This window comes from Salvia miltiorrhiza, chromosome 5 (assembly GCF_028751815.1).
Source record: "Salvia miltiorrhiza cultivar Shanhuang (shh) chromosome 5, IMPLAD_Smil_shh, whole genome shotgun sequence".
Taxonomy (NCBI): domain Eukaryota; kingdom Viridiplantae; phylum Streptophyta; class Magnoliopsida; order Lamiales; family Lamiaceae; genus Salvia; species Salvia miltiorrhiza.
The window spans coordinates 27,687,648-27,699,015 of record NC_080391.1 but is presented as its reverse complement, the minus strand read 5'-3'; the positions used below and the strand labels follow the sequence as shown (position 1 = coordinate 27,699,015).

The window sequence follows — 11,368 nt, the reverse complement described above, 5'->3', positions numbered from 1 at the left end:
CGAGAGAGAGAGAGTGAAAATTGTTTTACATATATACATGGATTATCCATACAGAGTTTATTTACTAGTACAACAGAAGATTGCATCTAGATATAGGTACATCCACTACTGATCATCTGCTACATGGCGAGCCGTCAGCGAAGGTGATGCCTACAACACAAAAATGAGGCAGGGTTTCTTATAAGTACTTATACAGCAATTTCAAGATGAGAAATGGTGCAAGTGTGATAATACAGAATACATAGATTTAGCCATAACTCGAGTACCTTAGAGTTTCCTTTGTCCCACGTCGAACTTTGCAACGTATGGTTGGCAGCCCTAGCCGTTGGTGAGCTTCGTACCGGTGGCAACCTGAAAAACCTAAGGAGATACAGATCGCAGGTGAATCAAATGAAATATGTTGAAAATAAGTCTGCATATGCAAAACATACCATAATATTCACCATCTACGAGAAGCACGTCAATCTGCACAAGACAAGTGGAAGAAAATGTAATCTCACAACCAAAATGCAGAAAATTTTCCTTCCACGAACTACTATCATTGTCCTCATTGTGGATAAGAAACTAGTACGTCTACGTCTATATAAGATGAGGCTACACTCCATGAATGCAGAATTCAGAAAATACAGGGTGACTTACAGGTACTTGAAGCCCGATTTCAGCAATACTATCCATGAGTTGTTTCACTTTGTGAGGGTCGTTGGCTCTCGTACGCATGAGGGGTCTCCGAATTTTATCCAGAGGAAGTTCAAGAATCACTGGCCCCCCTTGTTGAGGACCTGATCCTACATTACCAACACCATTACATTTGCAACATTCAACAAACCAATTGACTATACCACTCATCTCAACTTTCAATGCCATGTCAAATATCATAATTCAATCAAGATCCTAACACAACTACACCTAGAGACTGCAGCAATATTTAATTGAAAACAAAGGAACGTAATCACATAATCAAATAAGAAGCCATTTTGCGTCAACTTTTAATTACAATTTATCAGAAAACCTATGATTCTTACAAAGGAATTGAAAAAAAGAAAATTATGGTATGGAATACATTTTTTGCAAAAGTAATGCAAAGATAACATTTTGAAACAGAATCTAGCAGCCCATAAGTCACTAAGAGAACATCAATACAAACACAGGAACACAATTTACCCCAAAATTAAGAAGAAGATTATCACTCTAGCTAAATTAAAATAAGGGAATCCCAAGATTTTGTGAAATCCAGAGCTTATTATAGCAGACAAAGACAAAAAAGAAAAGAGAGAGGGAGCTGGTGTGGCATGATATAATAATAAACTCAGTAACTACAGCGTCCAATAATCTTGCAAACATGGATATTCGATAAATTATGGGTAACTAGCCACACAAGTTGCCCAGAATCTGGAACAAAGAAAGCCGAGAATCCTATCGCTAAGAGTCAAGATAATTCCGAAAACTGTATTCTTTTTCTCAAAATTTGAAGAAAATCGATTAGGGATGAGACCATTAGAGGAAGCAGATGCAGAAACGGAAACTGCTCTGAAATTGTTTGGGAGATGGAGTAGAAAATTTGCCATTGAGACTTCAATCTTGATTCATCTCTCCTAAACTATTTATGAGTGAGTGGCTACCGTTAGCTAGATTAGAGGAGGGCAAAGACGGAATGCAATACGATATAGTATCTCCTTAATAAAAAAATGGATTTAACGTTTAACGCGTGTGCATTTTCAATCTTGCCTGCGTTCCCACACACCTAGAAAGAACCATACCCAAAAAATTAAAAAGACTAGCTACCTTCAAGAAGAGACTCTTATTTTCCTTTTATTTATTTATTCTTCTTCTTTTCAAATAGATTTGGATTTCAAATCAAGACCTTAATGTTGTCTATATATCCGAACTCAACATAATTCACAAGAAGAAATTGTAGACTTAAGTTGAATACAAACAATAGTAGTATATATATCTTACATTACATACATATGCATAATAGCTAATTAATTTGTGGTACATTAATTATTATTAACACTATTTAATTATATATAGACGTAGTAGCAGGTAGCTAGGAGTGCAAGCGGTTGTAGGAACGAAACAGGTAGGTGCAGCCATAGGTAGAGCGTAGTACAGTGACCAACAGACGATACTTCAACGCCACAAACATGGTCGGTACGCTGCCAAACAACACCAGCAGCGCCGTCGCCGCCCATCCATGCCCGAAAAACTGCAAACAAGTGCAGAAGGCGACGGTCATGGCCACGATGGAGAAGAAGAGCGCCGCCAGCCCCAGCAGGAGCCAGCACGGCAGCGTCATCAGGAAATCCTCGTCGGAGTAGCGCGACGTCAGTATGGAGAGGAACATGAAGATGGAGGTGAGCGAGGAGAGCGTGGCCACCGCCTCCGACACCGGGAACACCATGAACATCTTCTTCTTCTCCAGGAGGGGCACCCCGGTGCTGTTGTCGTACCCTCCGGGGACCGTGAACGCCGTCGTGAACACCACCGTCGCGATCAGCATCGTCACCAGCATGCACGACTTGGCCGTCTGCTTCATGAACTTCTCCGCCTCCCTCATCAGCTGCCCGTGCTCCGCGATGAACACCTCGTGCGGCGTCTGCCCCGCCGAGTTCTTCTTGCTCCTGCACGACGGCCGCACCACCTTCTCCACCGCCTTGTACCACACCACCTCGCGCTGCATCTGCAGGGCCGCGCCGGGGATGCTGTCTAGCTGATTCCGAGGGCTCAGTTTTCCCGCCAAGTGGAGCATGTTGTTTCCTTCGTCGTCGACGTAGGTCGCGATCAGTTCTCCGGTGCCGCCCAGTTCGTAGATGAGGTTGAACACTTTGACGTAGCGATGCAAAACCGCGATGTGGAATATGCTGTGTGTCTTGTCGTTTATTTTGTAGAGAAGATTGTGGTCTTTTCTGAGTAGCTCCACCAAGAAGTCGTCGTTGCCGGATTCCGCCGCTATGAAGAATAATGTGCTGGTATCTACGGCTGCTTCGGTATCTTCTTCACACGACTCGGCGGCATTCCACAAACAATCGAGTAATCTGTAAGGATCGCCCCTCCTTGCACTATTCATGTCGCAACAAAATCCTGGCTTCTGCGCCAGCACTTGCAACGCTGTGTTCCCACATCCATCTTCAGCTACAGCCAATGTTTTATCTTCATTCACGATCCTCCTAGCCAGATCTAAGTAACACACATTAATAATATATACTCCCTCCGTCCACGAAATAAGTACCCATATTTCCTTTTTGGTCCGTCCACCAAATGAGTACCCATTTCCTTTTTTGGTAAGTGTACCCCACACATCCCACTCACAATAAAAATGGGTCCCTTATTCCACTCACACACACTTAATCAATTTCTTAAAACCCGTGCCACCCCCAAATGGGTACTCATTTCGTGGACGGAGGGAGTATATATTATAATTAAATTAATTAATAGAGTACCATAGAGCTCGGAGTCGATTGCTGACGTCAACAAGTTGATTTTTTGTTGGGGAGTCCAGGATCCGATATGAGAGTAATCGTAGAGAAATTGAGCCATTTCGGAAAATCCTTGCAATGCAGCCATATAGAGTGGCCTAACCCCTTCTTCGCCCTTAATTGTTGCCAAATTTGGATTTTTTTCCAACATTATTTGAGCGATTCGAATGTGGCCAACAGCAGCAGCAAAGCACAGTGCGGTGCAGCCTTTCCCGTTGGGAATTCCGACGTCATCTATCTCCATCATAGGCAACAATTTTGAGACGAAATCTTGATGGCCTTCGACAGCAGCAACATGCAGTGCAATTTCCCCTCCATCTGTTATGGGACTTTTCATCAAGCTTTCGTCGTTTTTCAATACCTCTTCTGCAGCATCCCAATCACCCTTCAATGCAGCTTTGTATAGTGATTTTCTTTTGCCTACTGCAGAATGATTACTTCATTTTATTACAAGCTGCTTGCTTTGCTTTGCAACTTATATTAAGGGGTCCATGTTGGACTAATATCATGTTCTTGTAAATGGTAATGAATTCATGAGTGAATGACTTTTATAATTTTAAGGTATTATTCACTAATATATTGTCAATTCTAAGCTTGTTCAAAGTCTACTTCAACTTCATGAAAATATAACCATAAATGAACTTTTATTATGGTGCGTGAATTTGTATTTTAAATTAATGGATAACACATCGATCGATCTTATTGAGTTTGCTATCCACGAGTTGAGCAAAAAAGATTGAAACTTGACCAAGTTGTACGTCAACTCACCAATGACACCCAGACTAGATACTTAAATCATAATCATCTCTCACTATTAATTTCATATAGTACTTATTAATTAATTAGTCCTCACTAATACTGATTATAAAAATAAAAAATTAATTATATCATTCAATTCCTAGAGGAGACCAGCCCTTAAAAGAAATATATCATTCAATTATTTATAAAAAGTTTGTACCTGTAAATCCAATATTAAGAGGAAAAAGTTCATCTTGCTTGAAATTTTCCATTCGGGACCGAAAAGAAACATGGAATTTTCTATAACTACTGGCATCGAAAATCAACTGAAAAAATAAATTTAGTTTACATCTCGACTTTTTTTAACAACCACAACCAGAATAAAAAAAATCAATGTCTGTTGACTTCAAGTCTACTAAGTACTAACCAATAAATCCACCAGAAAATGACGACGAAATATATGCATGCACTGACAAATCCATATGACGAGTGCAACCATGTCGTGATAGATATATTCATACTCATAACTCAACAAATATATCTTTGTCCCTTTCAAAATAAATAAATAAATATATTTTCGTATGGTCGATATATTTAACACTCTTAATTTCCTTTTCTGTTGCTTGAGATCAAATTATGTGCTCTTAAAAATTATACATAATTATGCATGGAAATAATATAAATCGCACGTTATTAATTTGATGTGAAAGATATTAAGAACTTACAAAGAGGTGAGGAATTATCATATGCCGTGGTTATTTGTTCCAAATGTATCCCCTCATGTTTCGGTTTATTCAGTGTTTTTGAGATAAAATTCCCCATGGAATACGCACGTTCGATCTACACAAAATAGAAGGAGAAATTAATTCATATTATATCACAAAATAATAACAATGCATTAATTAAACCTACAATTTTCTTCGATTTTCAGAAACGGATAGTCTAAACTTATATCTATCAAGAAGAAAAGATGAGAAACTACAGCCTTCAAGAGAGAGAGAGAGAGAGAGAGAGAGAGAGAGAAAGAAAGAAAGTTGAAGAAATTCAAGAGGTTTTTGCAGAGGAAATTACTCGAGAAGAAGACTACCGAATACTTCTCACTGCATGCTAGTGAGATGGAATGGAATATTGCAAACCCTAATTATAAAGAGTGAAAGTGGAAAATCTTTTAAAATATTTTCTTCAGCTGAAATCTCTTCGTAATTTCCCATTTTGTCGAGAGATTCATTTTATACCTATTATTCCAGAAGGCGTGGAAAAATTATAAGTACAAAGAAGATTCCCAATAGCAAAATAGTGACCATTGAAAGATAAGCAATTTTGCGTTCATTGACTAATAATTTTTTTGCGTTCATTGACTAGTTAACTAATTTTCATCCATTTTCTTGATTGTTTGATCAAACTAAGGGTAATTTACATCGACGTCGATCAATTCAAGGATAATCTATGATAGATTGCCAAAATGTTCCGTACACAATATAATTAAAATACGTGAGAAATGTTATGCTACATATTTTATTGGGTTAATCATGTTTTGTGTCTCCAATTTTCAATATTTTTTTTCACAAAATGTTCATAATTTTTATCTTCTTTTCAAAAACCCTCATTTTTTTTAGTTTTTTTTTTGATAAAATGTATAACAAACTTGTATTCTCTATTAAAAACCCCAACTTTAATTTCAACGTTTTTAGAAAATGTCCTCAATTTAATTTCTTTTAAAAATTATCCCATTATATAAAATTCGGCTACAGAATAATGAATCACCTCACCAGATTCTTAGGAGGAACGACATTGCTTTGTTGGGTGAAATGAAAAAAACTATTTCACCTAAGAATTTGGTGAATTAACTCATCATTCTGTTATCGAATTTTATGTAATGATATATATTTTGGAAAACACTGAAAGTTTAGGGGTATTTTAATAAAAAACGGGAGTCGGGGATATTTTTTAAAGAATACTGAAAATTTGGAGATATTTTACAGAAAAAAAAAAGTTTAAAGTTAGGGGTGTTTTGAAGAGAAATGGAACTTGGGTTCTTTCCCTAACTACTAACCCCACTACTGCGGACTGCCAGCCTCTCTTTCCATCATATAATCTTTTTTCCACAGGAAAAAAAACCATCAACTCAAGAAAATGACCTTATATATATTTTTTTCTTCTAATTTCTTTCTTATTTATTATGTTGACTAAATGATTGGACAGGAATTATTACAAATTTCCCTTTTATTTTTATGGTGTAGACTGCAGAGAATGATTATTTGACTCATATATATGAAGTACATCTAAGTCTTTAACTAACAATATTGAACTTAGGAGATTATTAATTTTAGCATTTCTTGTTGTCTCTTATCAATTAAATAAACTGATAAATGGAATTGGGCTTTGAATTCAAGTTCGATAAATGGTGAGAAATACATTTGTTTATTTTTCGATGGAGATATTTAATATTACTTTTTTGGGTGGGGGGAGGAGTGCTATAACATATTAATTCAATGTTCATGCTGTTTACAGCTGCTAATGATTAAGTTGGATTGAAAGGCAGTTCTATATATCAACCACACAAATAAACATAAAACACTTGAGAAGATAACACAAATAAGTGTTTTTAATTAGAACTAATGAACTATCAGATAATCTTCGACGCACAAAAGTTTTTTTAGAATAGTCTAAAATTCTCAATATATTGACCTTTGTAAGTTACAAATATTTCGAAATTAATTTTTTGGGATCAGAAAATGTATGTGGCGAGATGAAATTCCACAGACTTTTTTGCTCCATTGTTATTGCAAAAAAATTATATTTTAGGAAAATGTATATTACATAGTAACATACACTCTCTACATCCATAATAAAACTTCCTAGTATAAATTAAGTATAGAACTTCCTAGTAGAAAAGTGACATAGCTATCCTAAAAAAAAGTGACATAGCTTTTAAGACGAGATTATTGAGTAAATTGAGAATGATGAAAATGTATTGTAATTATTATTGTGTTGTTTTAATTAGTGTTATTTGATGAGATGCTTAATTATGTCATTATTTTACTAACAAATTTACCTAATTTTGTGGTTAGCTTTAATTTCATGAATTAAATTTGGCATTAATGGCTTAATTTTTGCAAATTAATTTTCAGTACTACCTTCAAGACACGAGTTTGGGAGGTGGTGGTCGGGTGTTTGGGAAAGGGGTAGGGTTTTTTTTTCATTAACAAATTATTAGTATATTTTATTTAAAATAAGATTATTAAAAAAAATAAAAGAATGACATGCCATAGCTTATTGCCATGTAATTGGCGCGTCATCAGTGTTTGCCATGTAATGTGGCCGGATTCTTCTATCAGGGAACATTAAGAAATTTTTTCCATTTATGGATTCTTATGGCAAATTATAAGGTCATGGGAAAATAGGCAATTAAGCCTAATCTTATATTATTGCTCATTACTATTGGGCCAGACTTATTAGGCCGCATCAGCAACAATGTCCACATCGGCCCAACTCCATGAAATCGTTGGTTTCAAGATAATTAGTAACAACTTTACATGTAGACTAATGAGTAATCCTTGTAACACATAGGCGGCGCCTCCCGCCGTCACCGCCGCTCTACTGCCGCCTTTATTTCTCTCCCCTCTTTTTCCACTCCCTTAATTACAGTTAACAATCTGCACTTGTCGTTTAATTTTTCCAGCTCTAATTTTTGTGCAATGGATCTAGAGGCGGAGAAGCTTCAGAGCTTGAGCGTCTCCGACATCCTCAAGGAATCAATTTCCATCCGCAAGCGATCCCCCAAAACTTTCTATCTCATTACTCTAACCCTAATTTTCCCCATTTCCTTCGCCATCCTAGCTCACTCGCTCTCCACCCACCCCATCATCTCGCAACTCCAATCCGACACCGCCGCCGTCGCCGCATCCAACTGGTCGAGGCTTCTGATTTTCCAGTTCTTCTACCTCATCTTCATCTTCGCATTCTCGTTCCTCTCCACCGCCGCCGTCGTCTCGCTCTACACCTCCAAGCCCGTTTCCTTCTCCTCCACCGTGGCTGTCGTCCCCAGCGTGTTCAGGCGCCTCTTCGTCACCTTTCTGTGGATCGCTTTGTTGATGGTTGCGTACAACATCGTGTTCCTAAGGTTTCTGGTGCTCCTAGTCTACGCCGTGGACACACAGAATGTGATCTTGTTTGTATTCTCCATTTTGGTAGTTTTCGCATTATTTTTGGGCCTACATGTTTACATAAGCGCATGGTGGCATCTAGCTAGCGTTGTTTCAGTTTTGGAGCCCGTTTATGGTTTTACCGCCATGAAAAAGAGCTATGAGTTGCTCAAGGAGAGGACGTACAATGGTTTTACAATCGTTTTCGACTATCTTACTTTTTGCAGAGTGATCAATGGGCTTTTCGGATCGGTTGTGGTGCACGGTGGGGATGATTATGGCGTGTTGTCGAGGATTATGGTGGGTGGATTCCTAGTGGGTGTGTTGGTGATCGTGAATTTGATCGGCTTATTGGTGCATAGTGTGTTCTACTATGTCTGCAAGAGCTACCATCACCAGGGAATTGGTAAGAGCGTGTTGTACGATCATCTCGGTGGATATCTTGGCGAATATGTGCCTCTTAAGAGTAGAATTCAGATGGAAAACTTGGATGTTTGAGTGCTATAAAACTATGTGCAGGGTCTGATAAATTCCTTAGATTTGAAAATAAATATCGTATACTTGAAACCTTTGGAACATGTGAATGTCTGTTTCAGGGTGCTTCTCAATTGAAGTTGTGTTGTGTCTGCCTTATACAAAATATTCTTTGATACTGAATGCTCCCTTTCGTTTCTCTGTTTAGCTCAGAAAAAATGTTCGGCATTGAGTTTATTGACTTCATTGCCTAGAAATAGTATGTGTAGTTGGTTTAATTTGGTTCTACGTTGATAGACCTAGTTGAACTGTAGTTGACTCTGGGAATAATGTGTTTACTTTGTTTACAAAATGGAATCATAACTCTATCATCTAGTAGGGCATAAAGAAATAAGTTATAAAAATTTGAGAGGGGCGTGGTTCACCTTGTATAATATTTACTGTGGTAAGGATAATATAGTGAAAATAATAAAGTTAAAGAATGCTTGATTCACTTTGTATCTATTGTGGCATTGCTGGTTGACTGCATTTTGTACCCTGAAATGTTCAAGGGGGCATGGAAGCTTAAACTTCAATTTGACAGTTTGATCTCTAGGTTTACTGTATTCGTTTCTTCTTATCAAAACCTTTGTACCTTCTTGATTGTTGTAATGTTGATATTTGAAAATCTGTGAGTATTTCTCCATCCTTATTGCTATACTGCAGCATTTGTGTATTATATATCTTCATGCATCGTTTTGTCAGTTTAATTATTTTACTTTTGGCTAGACTCTAAATCATCACTGCATGATAGGCGATCATACTGTGATACTGGGAGTTGGATCAATCTTAGACTGATATATACACCTCTCAATATATAATAAAGTATGCTTAGTTTACAGAGGAGCTTGAGACACCCACCCCATGAGGAAATCGATATCTTTCATTCCTTTGCATTCAAATAGTAGCTGAGAAAAACTAGTGTTATGGTTCGTCTGCCTTGAAAATAGAGTGGCACGAGTACTTTGCCCGTTTCTCTCGCCTATATAAGAGCAAGGTGGGTATTGATTTACATGCATATTTCACTCCTATATAGCGTTATTCTTTAGTGTTTTGGGCATTTCTTATCGAGTTGTTGAGTTGTCTATTGTTTAAATTGTATTATTTTGTGGAATAGACTACTCGTCTGTGTTCGTGCTATTTTTACAGGTTTTGAACTCGAGTTGGGATGATTTAGATAATTTTAGAGAGAAGTACACGAAGAGACGAGTCTATAGGCGCAAACAGAGCTTAAATTGGACACCGGACGAGGGAGAATGAGCGTCAAGAAGTTCGCGCGTCGGAGAACACGTGGCGGCACGCGGAGCGTGCGCGTGGAGCATCGCGCGATCCAGGCATGCGGCCGCAAGGCCCAGCCGCGCGACGAAACAGAGACTTCTAGACCACCGCACAGGTGAGAGGCGCGGCCACGTGAGCCTGTCGCGCGATGTCGTGCGGGCAAGGCAAGCGGCCCCGCGAGTTGCCGTTTTTCCGCCCAAAATTCTAATTTGTTACTGTTTACGCGATTTTGGGTATTTTTGAGAGCTACAAGACCTAGGGCATATAAATACTCCCCAAGAACTTATTCTCTGAACCTTTTGTCATATTTTCTATCTTTTGGAGCTGTGAGATACGGAGAGCGAAGCCAGAGCAAAAATTGAAGATTCTCGATTTTACTACGGTTTTATTGTTGAATGTTTTACAGTTTTATTGAGACTTTGATTCTAGTTTATATGTCTATATGTGGCTAGAATCCCTTTTTCCTAGGGTTTAGAGAGTAAACATGATTTGAATTTTTGACTGTGTTTGATTCAATTCATCAAGTTATTGTTCCTTTTTATGTTCTTGTTTATATTGTTTGCTTTATTGATTGGCCACCAATTTATCATAATCATAGGTTTTAATTTGATATCGGGAGATGATAATTATTATCCGAACTAAGAACATAGAACACATATATTTAATTCTAAAGGGAATTGATATTTGTGAGGGCGTTAATTCTAGGAGCTTTTAGGAGTTGCATGTTAGAAGTGCGATCCGAGGACGGTAGCGGTAGCCTTGCATGTAATCAAAAGTTTGTATGCCACGGGAGTGGATATAGACTAGCTTTGAGATTGCCTTAGGAAATTATTTTGATGATTGAACTGGACTTGTTAGTTATGAGAATCTGTTGAAACCTTTGCCTTGAGAAATTCTTCTCATATCTGTTTCTCTATTTTTCTCAGCTTAGTTTATTTCTTTCTTGTTATTTATTTATTTAGTTTTAAAATCACAAACTCTTAATTTCGATTATCCAGATAGAGGATTGAGATCTAGGATATGAATTGATTTTAATTGGTCTATGTGGAATACGACATTGCTTGCTACTGTACACAATTGCACCCGTGCACTTGCAGTTTGTTAAGAAATTAGCGAACATGTATCCAGAAAAATGTGTTGGTTTCTATCTGGTTTGATCGTGAAGTTTGGATATAAGTGTGCTCTTTACCAGAGATGCCAAATGAACTATTGGCTTAG

The 11,368-nt window shown here is 37.7% G+C and overlaps 3 protein-coding genes across 11 annotated transcripts; 1 reads left to right on the top strand and 2 right to left on the bottom strand.

Moving 5' to 3' along the window:
* Positions 1-9: 9 nt before the first annotated feature.
* Positions 10-1,786, bottom strand: LOC131026272 (sulfiredoxin, chloroplastic/mitochondrial). 2 transcript variants are annotated; one of them, XM_057956081.1, is made up of 5 exons: positions 1,493-1,786; positions 640-785; positions 432-465; positions 267-360; positions 10-150 (listed from the first exon to the last, which is right to left on the bottom strand). In XM_057956081.1, exons 1-5 carry the CDS (start codon positions 1,563-1,565, stop codon positions 135-137), a joined length of 363 nt encoding a protein of 120 aa, XP_057812064.1. In that variant the 5' UTR covers positions 1,566-1,786; the 3' UTR covers positions 10-134. The 2 variants fall into 2 exon arrangements, with proteins under 2 accessions (XP_057812064.1, XP_057812063.1); XM_057956080.1 differs by having other exon boundaries at positions 640-1,781.
* Positions 1,787-1,895: 109 nt separating this feature from the next.
* LOC131026270 (ankyrin repeat-containing protein At5g02620-like) lies at positions 1,896-5,430 on the bottom strand. 7 transcript variants are annotated; one of them, XM_057956075.1, is made up of 4 exons: positions 5,302-5,430; positions 4,940-5,054; positions 3,441-3,899; positions 1,896-3,177 (listed from the first exon to the last, which is right to left on the bottom strand). In XM_057956075.1, exons 2-4 carry the CDS (start codon positions 5,034-5,036, stop codon positions 2,048-2,050), a joined length of 1,686 nt encoding a protein of 561 aa, XP_057812058.1. In that variant the 5' UTR covers positions 5,037-5,054; positions 5,302-5,430; the 3' UTR covers positions 1,896-2,047. The 7 variants fall into 7 exon arrangements, with proteins under 7 accessions (XP_057812058.1, XP_057812062.1, XP_057812056.1 ...); XM_057956079.1 differs by having other exon boundaries at positions 3,441-3,861; XM_057956073.1 differs by having other exon boundaries at positions 5,286-5,423.
* Positions 5,431-7,747: 2,317 nt separating this feature from the next.
* LOC131026268 (uncharacterized) lies at positions 7,748-10,689 on the top strand. 2 transcript variants are annotated; one of them, XM_057956069.1, is made up of 2 exons: positions 7,748-8,765; positions 9,627-10,689. In XM_057956069.1, the coding sequence occupies exons 1-2, from the start codon at positions 7,913-7,915 to the stop codon at positions 9,668-9,670; spliced, it is 897 nt and encodes a 298-aa protein (XP_057812052.1). In that variant the 5' UTR covers positions 7,748-7,912; the 3' UTR covers positions 9,671-10,689. The 2 variants fall into 2 exon arrangements, with proteins under 2 accessions (XP_057812052.1, XP_057812050.1); XM_057956067.1 differs by having other exon boundaries at positions 7,749-10,689.
* Positions 10,690-11,368: the final 679 nt, after the last annotated feature.

Coding starts and splice junctions, on each gene's coding strand:
- LOC131026272 (XM_057956080.1), bottom strand. CDS start 876: ATGATATTTGACATGGCATTGAAAGTTGAGATGAGTGGTATAGTCAAT. Junction 466..639: donor AAATCGGGCTTCAAGTACCT/GTAAGTCACCCT, acceptor TGTCTTGTGCAG/ATTGACGTGCTTCTCGTAGA. Junction 361..431: donor CGTAGATGGTGAATATTATG/GTATGTTTTGCA, acceptor GTATCTCCTTAG/GTTTTTCAGGTTGCCACCGG.
- LOC131026270 (XM_057956075.1), bottom strand. CDS start 5,036: ATGGGGAATTTTATCTCAAAAACACTGAATAAACCGAAACATGAGGGG. Junction 3,900..4,939: donor TGATAATTCCTCACCTCTTT/GTAAGTTCTTAA, acceptor ATCATTCTGCAG/TAGGCAAAAGAAAATCACTA. Junction 3,178..3,440: donor AATCGACTCCGAGCTCTATG/GTACTCTATTAA, acceptor TGTGTTACTTAG/ATCTGGCTAGGAGGATCGTG.
- LOC131026268 (XM_057956067.1), top strand. CDS start 7,913: ATGGATCTAGAGGCGGAGAAGCTTCAGAGCTTGAGCGTCTCCGACATC.